Below are 12,564 nucleotides of genomic sequence, written 5' to 3' on the forward strand. Positions count from 1 at the left end.
AAATTAAATCAGTGAAAGAAGAAATTACAGACCTTAGCAAAAAGTATCAAGAAAAATTAGAATATCATCCGAACAGTCTTGCTGTTTATCTACTGGACAATAGTCAGTGCATTACCAGATTAAAAAGTGTTCTGCATGTGCTGGACCTAAGCTACAGATTTCTGTAAATATTTAAATGATTGATCCAATTTTTGGCAAGACTTGTTGATGAACAGGTGCTTGCTTCCTGACATTGTTTTGATAAATGTTTTACTTATTGTTCTCATATTTGAACAGATTGTAAAATAAATTCTGATAAAAAAAACCTTAGTAGACTTCTAGCCCATTGTAATATCTAAAGCTTGTTGTTTTGTACGTTGGTTTTCTATGCATGTTGGTGACATTGAACGCTAGCATCGACGGATTCTTTTATTTTAGAGTTAATTTTACGATTTGTGTTTTACTGTTTAGTGTTGGGTCATAAAACCAGAGGACATTGTTTATAATTATACATTTTATTTTGTTAAAATAGATATGAAATAACTGAAAATGACGAAACAAATTGTCAACAAAAACACACACACCACATGCACCGTTCGGAACTAGAATTAACATTTCTTCAGCTCCTTAAGTATGACGAATCTAACGTTTAATCTACGATTATTCATTCACCCTGCATTCAAAAAATCCTGGCTGAAATAAGTAGTTGCATTTGAGCTCTTAGATAGGCCCTACACCATGGTTCAACACCCATCAGAGGTTACTAGAACAAATTTAGTGTGATTAAATTTAAATTTAATTTAATTTAGTGTAATGGCTTTAAAGTGGATGAGAATTAATGCGCAAGGGTTATTTTAGTTGTATATTATTTAATGCGCTATTCAGAGTTCATATGCTGTGGTATAGTGAATACACTTTCATATTATTGTAGAGGTTGAATCTTTTTGGTATTGGTTTCATGTGGGTAGGTAGAGTGCATTGGTGTTTACCTAATTTGTCTTTCCGATTTTAGGAAAGAATTTACAATTTACTCTCTATACTTTGACTGGAGAAGTATTGTAAAAATAAATTTTTGGTTATGCCGTATCGGTGTGAAGTTAGTAAAATATAAATAAAGTGAAGCAATGGCCGCATTCAATCGGAAACAGAGAGTAATATCAATTTTTGCTTAAATTGTCTTTAGCTGATCCACAAAGATGATCGATCCATATGAACGAATGAATGAAACATTGATACTTCTGCACTTAAAACCGATTAGAGGGAAAATTAAGGATTCAATAGAATTAGTATACAACCTCTTGAATATGTGTTATCGAATCTCTTTAACGATAGAAACTACATGGCATTGAGAAAACAAGACGACCAGCCCGCGTTGATTTTATTGCTAATAGCTCCATAAAAGTATCGGCAATTAGACTGCAGTATCTTTATGAGGACGATAAAGGTTACGCCGTTGCTCAGCAATGGGACTTGCATCCAGCTATTACAAGAAAAGCTATATAGTTGTGATAGAATACAAGATGTGTAAATTGTACCGGTTGTTCCTCTATGTTAGATGTTCATTCGTACACACATGATGAATTTCTTACCCAATTAATTGGTAGGGGTGGAAAGACAAAAATTAACCACGTTCCTATTTTTAAGGAAAGATCAGATAATAATCTTCTGACCGTTCCATCTACTAGACGACATTTCGAGCCAGGTTTCGAGCAACATATTGGTGGCTTACTCACAGAGAAGTAATATCTACTGAATATACACTTCATAGACTATGCTGGGAATAACGCGGAAAAAAATAATGTACGGCTCAGCGACGAAGATCGCCTAGTTAGGGCCTACCTGGATAGGTAGCAGCACTAGTCCTTAAATCTTAGACAACTCACGCTCTCGAGTCTTAAACTATTTTAAAACTGCTATGTAAAAATTAAACAATCACGAACTTTTTGACCCCCCGAAGTTTTAAAATCGGCTAAATACTGAAGGAGAAGATTCAACAAAGAGTAATTTGTGATGTATGCCTCACTCACGCGGCCGAGCAAGTCTTCTGACACACTTGGGGCACAGACTATGGAAACCAGTATTATATTGTCTGTGCTTGGGGTTTCAGAGGAGTCAAAACATTTTTTGTACACTCTCAGCACTTTTTACTTAACGGATAAGACTGGATTTAACTGAAGTAATTCATTGAAAGGACTTAAGATAGTTTCATCTGATGTGGAAAGTTCTTCTTTGTAACAATTGTATAGTATTTTTAAACTATAAAACAAATTAGAAATTAATTCTTATGGCAGATAAGGGTTTAATTGTAACATAATTTGCTGGTTTTTAATATTCTGCTGTTTGATAATGATAAAAATTAAAACTTCACTACAGGCTGTTTTTATAACCAGTTTTAATTCCAGTCATGTCCAAGCCAAAGAATATTGTTAGCTTTTTTTAAGCAAAATTCAATAATTTTCATTGTAAGTAGTATTACAAAATGTGAGTTATATCAGTTGTATGATTTTGAATATAAACTGTTAGTGAAGAAAAATATTGTCAAGTGGTAAATATATCTTCCGAATAAAGGTAAAAGGAATATTAGGTAATTCAGGCAACAAAGATACAGTAACTATTAAAATTATTATATTTCAACATAAAAATTTGTATTTACAAATAAAATTATGTACACAATATAATAATTGTCGAGTACAATTGTACAATGAACCGTCATTACAAAATTACCCTTAAATCTATTTAAATATTCAGTAGGAATATATACAACATTTTAAAGACATAGTTTGAGCACAAGAAAATCATCGACCCTGTATTACTGTAAAATGTTCAACAGAAAACTCATTGTATAATTACGAGGATAACTGCAAACTTGTCTTAAATTTAGTAAGTCACACACAAAATAAAATACTAGGCTCAAAAGTGTTACATTAAAAAAGGAACCTCGAAAAATTCTGCGTAAAACACATGCAATTTGAAAATATCTACTGTGTTTTTGGCAAGAAAGTAAGATATCACTAGTTATTATATACCTGTTACAGGTACTTGCTGTTTCATACTTTATAATAGAAAAATACAAATTTTCTCAATTAGTTTGGGAGGTACAACCATACTTGTTTACAGTGTAGTTTTAAACGATTAAAAAGAAAAAGAAAAATGTTTTTTGAATATTTTAGAGTGTAATTTTTCCTATGGATCAAAAGTAAAATTTACAATGAGCGTGAAAATATAAATAAAACAGCCTAAGGAAACGATCAGTCTTGTGGAAAGAGACGAAGGCACTTGGTACAAAACTCGTATACTACATCGAGAAACTTGGTACAAACATATATACAACAAACGAAGGAGAGGAATGCAGTTAGTCTTTTGCTACAATGAGTACTGTGGCCAAGTACTGCGTCTTTTATTGCTTTGCGTTCTTTATAATTTGTATTAAATACTTTACACACTAAATAGTGTTCCAATGTTGGGTTATCACAATATGAAATATGATTTTAATATTATTATGAGCAATAGCGAAAAATAAGGCACTGTTTCTTTAAATGTGTTTGAAAAAAGGTACTACGTATTTTAAATGTAAAATTGTGAATATGCTGTAAAAGGCACTCCATTGATATCATCAGCTAAAAGCTCATTATGATTTATTTAAGTTAAAAATGCTTGTATAAAAATACCATACTATAATCAGTTTTTAAGTCCAATTAAAATAACAACAGCATCCTATGAAATGGAAATCTAAAGATTTAAAAGGGTTAATACTCAAACCATATAAATAACTTTTTAACAGCAGTAGCAAATTCAGGTAATCTCACTAGTACTTAGTTTTGAAATTTGTGTGTACATTTTTTAACTAAATTAATTTAAATTTTCAATATAAAATAATGAAGGTGAAAGACAAAAAACATTTACAGGTAGCGTATTTAAAATAATTATCAATAAACAACGTAATAGTTATACAAATTAATACATACATGACTTCTTAAGCATGAAATGAACAGTAATAGTTAAGTACGGTAATCACGTTAGGGGAAATTTTCCAGGTTGTCAAAAGACATTGGAGTTAACCTATGGTCTTTGACAATCAAATCAGGAAGGACAAAGAACAAAATAAATTGAGATCAGTGATGTGAGGAAAATCCTAAATTGTTCACAAAACCCAAATTACACTTAAATTTTAAATGAAGTCGATATATTTTTCAAGTTGCATTGGGAGTTATTGCTGTAAACCTATATGAAGTCCAAATTCAATAAACGTGACTTAATGTTTGATAAAATTAAACCTTTGAAGATAATAATAATGGTATACAAATAAACACAATACTTTAGACATAATCTCACAACACGGCCTGAAAAGAATAAATAGAACGTACTAACTAAAAGATATAAATTTGTTGATTAAGTAAAAGAAAGATATTTCTAGGAAGTGATTATACATCTCATTCACAAACAAATCTATCATCCATGACATACGAAATTACAGGTCGAGTGCTCGTTCCTTGCACAAGCTAATCTTTGGTTCTACGTAGGAGACTCCGTAAACCTAATTACCTACATTTTAGGCCATTCGACTATTGGTATCAGCAAATCGTTTGACCATTTAACATGAAAAATAACATTCGGTAAAGGCAACACTGACAGTAACGGATTGTTTAACCAACGATTCTTTGAAGTTGTAGCATAGACGTAATCCTACAACAATAGAAGTAATCATTCAAAATTTCTGCTTACAAATATATTTTTGAGAATGTAACTTTTTATTTTTATTACAGAAATTATTTATTCATTCGAGTCAGTTACAGTTGATGTAAAGTCGTACTGAATCGTCAAACTAATTCCCTAAATTCGGATGGACTTCGATAGACATAAGACTTAAACACACAGCAGTTCAAACTAAAGATACTTGTTTGTAAACACATAATTAAATCAGCGTTACCTCTAGCATCAATTGATTCGGGGTTTTACAGAGCGACCCTAGATGGAGGGCCAGAGAAACCCCTTCGCAAGGCCCAGAGCCTAGAAAGTTACTAGGACGTAAAATATATCGACTTCACAATAACTAGGAAGTGCGGACCTCAGCTGCTGTAGCAGGTTTTGCGGACGTCGGCGAGGATGACACTGAAGTCTTCGTCTGTCTTGTGGGTAGGCGGTGCTGGAGCCGCGGCAGGCAAGGGGTCGTAGTGGTCCTCCAGGAGGTAGGGCAACTCCGTCTTGATACCGGAGTAGCTAGCCGTGTGGTCCAGCACTGAGGGGTAGTAGCCGTACTGCTGCAGCTGAAATCGCAAATCATACGGTTTAGATATTACCTTAAAGCTAATAAGTGTCAAATGTTTATATTTTAAGACAACTGCGGAATGTAATGACACATTTAGTCTGTAGTAATACAAACTCTATGTATTTAATCAAAATGGTAATACTGAATACTGAATAACGTATAATACGTAAAATAAAACGTAAAAGTAAACCCGAAAGAAAAATGCAAATAAAATTTAAACAACAAATAAATATGGAAAACCTACAGAAATTCCCAGTGATACACTTTTAGGCACTGTACCTAATAAATGTACGATAGTAACTCAGTAAAAATAATATATTTTATTACATTATAACAACAGCAAATTATTTAAAACTGCAAAAGTAGGTAAAATGCATATAACAACAAAATGCATAAAGTTCAGCAAAGAAAAAGCTAAAGAAAAATCTAATTGTTATCTGTTGATTAAATACCAACAATAAACGAAAGTAACAAACAAGTAGAAAACAAAGAAACAAAAAATAAGAAGTATACCTGCTGTACCTGCTGCTGGTAGTTGTGGTTAGAGTCCAGCTGGTGCGGAGTGGAGGTGGGTACGTGGTCTAGGTCAGGCTGGTACTTGAGGTACTTGTCAAACTCATGAGTGTCCACTGGGGTGTCCTCGTCCAGTCGCCGAGGCTCGCTGAGGTCAGGGTAGCCTAGGGACGAGGACGGCAGCTGGTAGGCGAGGCGTCGCTGAGGAGAGTGCTGGTCCGATAGAACTGATCCTAGACAACAACAAACATTTAGCATGTAATGGTCAACTCAGTGTGAAGTACTTGTACATTTAAATTTTTTCCAACTTTGACAAATTTCGGGGTGGGTTGTTATAAATAAGCAATATTGAGTATTCATTTAGTTAACATAAATGTGCTATAGTAACGCACGCGGTGTTCCAATCGGTTAACTCTGACAGGCGTTGTTGTGTTTAGAGTAGTGCCTTTTGGAGAAAATCCGGGCTATAAGCAACACTAATGCGTTTAGCGACATATTGTAATAAATAATTTTGGATATGTAGACAAATACACTACGTTGCGTATTGCAACCTGAATATGAGTGAACTGTGAGTATGGAATGATGTGAGATGCCTTGTTTTGCAACAACAGACTTAAGACCATATGTTTCTTTAGCCAAGACTAACCATTAAATACCATCAAGCATAGCTGGATTCAATTTCAAACCAGCAAAAAACGCGATTTTTCTCAGCCTCGGATCGATTACCTTGTATCAAGTAAAAGTCTTGTAAGCGAACACTATTATACAAACAACGTTGTGCGCTGTAGACTAGTGCTGAATATTCTCCTATAGTTAATATTTTATGTTAAACAGCTCACTATTGACGTGAACAAAAGCTGACCGGAATCCTGTATTTTACTATAGAATGCACAGTTTTATTTATGAATAAAGTAATTTGCAGAACAGTTTCGTGTAAAAAATGATAATAAATAAAATATACCTGGAAAGAAGCAATATTATTGATAAATTGCCAATACTAATAATACTGGACTAAGATTCAAAACTTATATGGAATCTTTGTATTTCTCCTAAATATCAGACACTTAAACCTTTTCTACATACAAGAAATAGTTATAAAAAAACTACTTATGTAACTAAAGAACACGTTAAACAATACTAGTACACACCACCATTATAAAATTGTTAATTGTGTTTAGTTTATTCTTTGGCTATCGCATTAGTAGTTATGTGGCAACAAGCCGTCCAATCAGAAGATCGGCAAAGATTGGAGAATATTATCACAAAAATGTCGGAGAGAGCTTTGGCAATCGTGACAAGGAGATGGTGATTGTATCGTGACCCGCGAGACACGCCTCGAGCCCGACCATCGGTATTGAGCATTGAGCATCTACCATTGAGCATTGAGCATCTACCATCGAGCATTAAGCAACTACAATCAAACATTAAGCATCTACCACTGAGCATTGAGCATCTACCATCGAGCATTGAACATCTACCACCGAGCATTGAACAACTACCACCGAGCATTGAAAATCTACCACCGGGCATTGAGCATCTACTATTGAGCATTGAGCATCCACCATCTAGCATTGAGCAACTACCATCGAGCATTAACCAACTACCACCAAGCATTAAGCATCTACCACTGAGTATTGAGCATCTACCATCGAGCATTGAGCATCTACCATCGAGCATTGAGCATCTACCGTTGAGCATTGAGCATCTACCATCGAGCATTGAGCATCTACTATTGAGCATTGAGCATCCACCATTGAGCATTGAACATCTACCATCGAGCATTGAGCATCTACCATCGAGCATTAACCAACTACCACCAAGCATTAAGCATCTACCACTGAGTATTGAGCATCTACCATCGAGCATTGAGCATCTACCATCGAGCATTGAGCATATACCGTTGAGCATTGAGCATCTACCATCGAGCATTGAGCATCTACCATCGAGCATTGAGCATCTACCATCGGTATTGAGCATCACCATTGCGCATTGAGCATCTACCATCGAGCATCGAAAATCTACCATCGAGCATTAAGCAACTACAGTCAAACATTAAGCATCTACCACCGGGCATTGGGCATCTACTATTGAGCATTGAGCATCCACCATCTAGCATTGAGCAACTACCATCGAGTATTGAACAACTACCATCCAGCATTGAAAATCTACCACCGAGCATTGAGCATCGACCACCGACCATTGATCATTTATAATCGAGCGTTGAGCATCTAGCATCGAGCATTAAGTAAAGCGTATACCGTTCTGTACTGTATATTTTGTGGAGATTAACATATAGGAGTATAGGTAAAGAATATAGTGCGTAGAATACTGGCTTTAGAGTATTGTGTATAGAAAATAGAATACAGGGTATAGAGTGAGTAAAGTGTACTATATCGTGTATTGGTTTTTACAGAGTACAAATTATAGAGTACCTGTACTACATAATGTGATAGATTATAGCATAGCTTATATTATGCATTTTAGTTTATTAAACATTCATTAAAATTGGTTTATAAAATATTTTTAAGTTAACTACAGGCAGGTTTGAACACTCAAAACTTAAAACTGATCGTGATATAATCACCGAGTAAGTTTTTATTTTGTCAGTAAAGTTAAAGTAGTTAGCAAACTAGAGCATTATTCAATGCTTAACCAACGCTTCCAGGACAAATTGACTGATAAACAATGTTGAATATTTTAATTCAATACGTGAGAGCATGCTGGTATGAATCAGTTCAATTAGTGGATCTTTGCAATGATTCGAATCAAAGGAACATCACCGAGCACGACAATTGATGGTTACGGCATGCTTCGTTTGCCGATTGATTTGGTATTGGTCTACAATTATTCGTTTGGCAAGAGAGGAAACCCACAATCATACGTCATTTACGAATCTTTGGATTCCGTTCCCGACTATTTTCAAATTCTTTCCTCAACGTTGTTACTAAACTGTAGACTGTGATGTATTACTAAGGATAAAATATTTTTGGCTAGACGAAGCCTTGACACAGTAAATCCCTTTCAGTAATAGAATAGGATGAGTATCTAGTGCCTTTAGTGGAAAAAATAATAATAAATTAAAAGCATGTAGACTGGATCAAATAACCGAATTTTAAGGACATCTTAGCACAACGATAAAAATATATGATTTATTTGAATTAAAACAAGATCGCATTTTATCATATCATTAATACTATTAATGTGTAAAACTTCACTTGCATTGTTTTAAGGATCTTTAAAATTGTCCAATGACTTTTTTAGAATCTGTTATAATTATTTACTGTCTCAAGAGTTGTTTCGGCACACGTTTGGGAACATTTTTTCAGCATAACCCGGTGAACGTACGTATAGCACCAACCCACCTTATTGAATGAAAAACAACTTCAGTTTCCTCTATAAAACATGTGGTTAAAAATATATACTTATTTCAAGGAACACGTCAAAACTAATTGTAAACAGTTGCTACGCCATCCACTTTAATAAGCTTGCACAGAAATATCTTTCAGGAAAGATAAATCACTGGAAAATAAACTATAAGATTATTCATACACAATTCCCGGTCCAAATTGATTATTGCGAGGCGCGATTCTAAATTGATTAAGTGTAAAATAATTACAGAACAATGCAGGTACATACGTTTGTATCTGAGATAATTAACTGACACAGCCAATCTTGCCAACATATTTTGGCGGCGACTTTACATGAAGAAATAGAAATAGTTTAGTCTAGGTTGCTTCTCAGTAGATCAAGGTTTTACCAAGCGTCTTGTTTTTGCCAAAGTAAAGTCTGCGTGGTTGGATCAAATGTGTTTGTGTAAATTGTCATTTCACTATTAAATTGTGAGATTTCTTTCGACGCAAAGCTTGCGATTGCAGCACAACGTTAAGGAATGTCATTTATTGTTATACATGGACAACAGAGATCTTTACAGTATAAATGTCTAAATATTTATCTTGACGACGGCAAAACTTAAAAAAAAACGAGAGTTGCTAGATGAATTAATTTAATAGTTCACATCAAATTCGAGTGAAAACACTAGTTTTTGGCCAAAATACATGAAAATGTCAAGGAAAAACGAGCCTACTCTATAGTTCGAGTTATTTTGAAACTTTTTTTTTTACAAACTAATTCTAACATTATACTGAAACTGGAACGTTTACAAGACGATAAATATACTCGTACAGAAAATATGTTACACAGGTGATACTTTGTTTAATTAGTTGGTAACACAGAAAACATATATAGTTCGGCCGCTTAGAAAGCGACCTCCTCCAGCATTGGTTAGCGCGCAGGTCGTTTTCTAGGCGGCCGAACTATAGTATGTTTTCTGTGGTTGGTAGTCATCAGGCCCAACCGTAGACTGTGTTGTGTGTACCCATTCACATTCTAGCATATTTTTTATATATTTAGCTGTATGTTAAATGTTCTTAGTATATGTGTAAATACATATGATACTACTGTAGGGGTGAAAAGGTTAAAAAAATAGTATATTACGTTACTAGTCCTGAAAATAGATGTTTACCGGACGAATGTGGCTGTTACTAACTGAAAGAAATAATATCAGATAAAATGCAATTGGCTTTATCAAAGCCATGTTAAATAATTGTGAAGTATAGTATTCATAAATTATAATTTTAGCACCGACCTTGGTAGGAGTCTGTGTGCCTGAGTGACGAGCCAGGACTAGCACAGCTCGTATAGTGAGGGGTTGTTGATGGACTCATGGAGAGGCCCGAGGACGACGTATAAGCGGACATGAAGGCTCTAGAGGTCGGAGTATTGTACCCAGGGGACGGCTGGTCCTGGCTGGTCGCCACCGGAGGATAGAACGTGCCGGTGACCACTCCGCTGTGCTCGTAGGTCCCCAGGAGTCGCTGGTTGGTGCACATCATCACCATCCCCTTAGCCACCCCCATGGCGGCTATAGGGCTCTGCCCCTGCCCCTGGTACTGGTAGCCTTGTCTGTAAGGGCTGGAGGCCAGTCGCTGGTAATAGTCCTGGTGACTTGTGCTGTAGCACATACTGTTGTGGAACCGCTTATTGTCGCTGTATGCGCTACCCTCCTTGTTTTCCTGTAGGATATGTCAAAGAGTGTGTTTAGTATTAAGTTAGAAATGAAATAAAATAAAACAATGTGAAGCTGTTCAAACTTTAGAGTAATATTCATTGTGGCTGCGAAACATTTTTTTACGTTTACTATACCTCTCTAGTCTCATGAGTGACGAGCTCTACCTTACTCCAACTATGGTTTATTTTTCATAATTTGTTACTGCAAATAAAATATGCATTGAACACCGCACATTAATCAAGTGAACTGTCACAAATATAATCCTACCTATTCCCTCTCACTTTTCGTAATTGAATATTTCCAGATAATAAAGGAAAGACCAAGACTGAAGCAGACACGCAAAAATATCTACTTGGATCTGCTCTATAATCGTGCAGTTGCTGTTCTTTTGAAAGGAATCGTACCAAAAAAAGGTCCCCAAAATATTGCTGCTGCACACACATTATTTTATCGTATTCTCACATTTTGTTTCTAATGGTTTGTTTGGACAAAGCCCACATTCTGGTCTTTGCTTTTCGTCAACTTTCTTAGAAAATACTTTTTAGTGTCGAGGATATATTGTAGAATGATAAATTAAGTGAGCCAATAGCTTGATTGAAGTACTGGTTTATGGTAGCAATATAGTGGGTTCACGCCCACATAATGTATCAGCACAGTTCGTCCGTATGTACTGGCTCATCCCATGCGTTGCTTGACCCGTTCCAAGCACAAGCTTGAAGTCCATATGGACGTGCAAATTCAAGAATAAAAGAGGCCACCAACCTCTCGTATAAAAACTGTTTGACACTTGTTGCAAAACTAGACTATTTAGACATTTATCGGGTCCCACATTTTCCAGCCTATGAATCTTTACCTGCTCCATGGGTGACATCTCAGGGGTGGGCAGCGCGGTGGCCGGGTTGGTGTCCTCTAGGAGGGCGGGTGCCGAGGCAGTCTCCGGCTCAGGACTGGCCGTGGGCGAGGAGTCCGGAGTATGAAGGCCCGCAGGTGTGTAAGGTCCGCCGTAGTAGGGGGTGCGAGGCTGCGCTCTAGGAGGACTCGCCCCTAGACTGCCAGCTCGCTTGTTGTGCTTCCTTCGTCGAGGTCTGTACTTGTAGTTGGGGTGCTCCTGCATGTGGATCACCCGCAACCGCTCAGCTTCTTCCACGTACGGTCTCCGGTCTTGGGGGGTCAGACTGCGCCATTTCTTTCCTGAAAGAAAATTGGTTTGTTATTTCACAATTGGAAATACTCATAAACTTGAAATAATAACGATTTTTAATAACAAGTGTATTTCAACCAGTGTTGTTCGTATGAAGAAAAATAACTTTTTGGGGAAAGAGGTTCAAGTTCTAATCTATTATGAATATTATGGAGATATAACCTGTCTACTTCTCACCAAGAGGTGATTTGCTAACACTTAGCTGTTAAGACACGTATTTTATAATAAATGTTAAGAATTATGTAGGTTTGAATAATTTATATTATTCATAAATATCATTAATTGACTGTTAACATGCCAATATAAATAGTAGTGAGACAGCTCTTTTTGCCAATAACGTACTCGCAGATGAAATCTCAGTAAATTTATCGGTGTAACAAACCTTTACTACATATCCATGGTTCACAGTATACATTACAAATATACCCACGATGTAACGACACTCCTCGTTAACCTATTCACAATTACCTCTCCCAATTAAACCCCACCGGTCTGATTGGATCAGACCTTCAACACTCACGATCAGTCTCCAATTCT

At 35.9% G+C, this 12,564-nt stretch overlaps 1 protein-coding gene across 2 annotated transcripts in view; it reads right to left on the reverse strand.

Moving 5' to 3' along the window:
• Nucleotides 1-2,652: 2,652 nt before the first annotated feature.
• The window catches only part of LOC129004821 (transcription factor Sox-17-alpha-like), a 114,993-nt gene continuing 105,081 nt past the window's right edge, over nucleotides 2,653-12,564 (reverse strand). Inside the window, exons 3-6 of one of the 2 annotated variants that reach the window (XM_054433466.1) lie at nucleotides 11,680-12,017; nucleotides 10,404-10,830; nucleotides 5,768-5,991; nucleotides 2,653-5,243 (exon numbers count right to left, since the gene is read on the reverse strand). In XM_054433466.1, coding sequence (XP_054289441.1) covers nucleotides 5,046-5,243; nucleotides 5,768-5,991; nucleotides 10,404-10,830; nucleotides 11,680-12,017 — 1,187 coding nt within the window. In that variant the 3' untranslated portion in view covers nucleotides 2,653-5,045. Of the gene's footprint in view, nucleotides 5,244-5,758; nucleotides 5,992-10,403; nucleotides 10,831-11,679; nucleotides 12,018-12,564 lie in introns of both variants that reach the window. The other variant, XM_054433464.1, reaches the window with a different exon arrangement.

The sequence above is a fragment of the Macrosteles quadrilineatus genome, unplaced genomic scaffold (assembly GCF_028750875.1).
Source record: "Macrosteles quadrilineatus isolate MER2022 unplaced genomic scaffold, UCM_ALF_1.0 Scaffold_11__1_contigs__length_5352618, whole genome shotgun sequence".
In the NCBI taxonomy this organism is placed as follows: Eukaryota; Metazoa; Arthropoda; class Insecta; order Hemiptera; family Cicadellidae; genus Macrosteles; species Macrosteles quadrilineatus.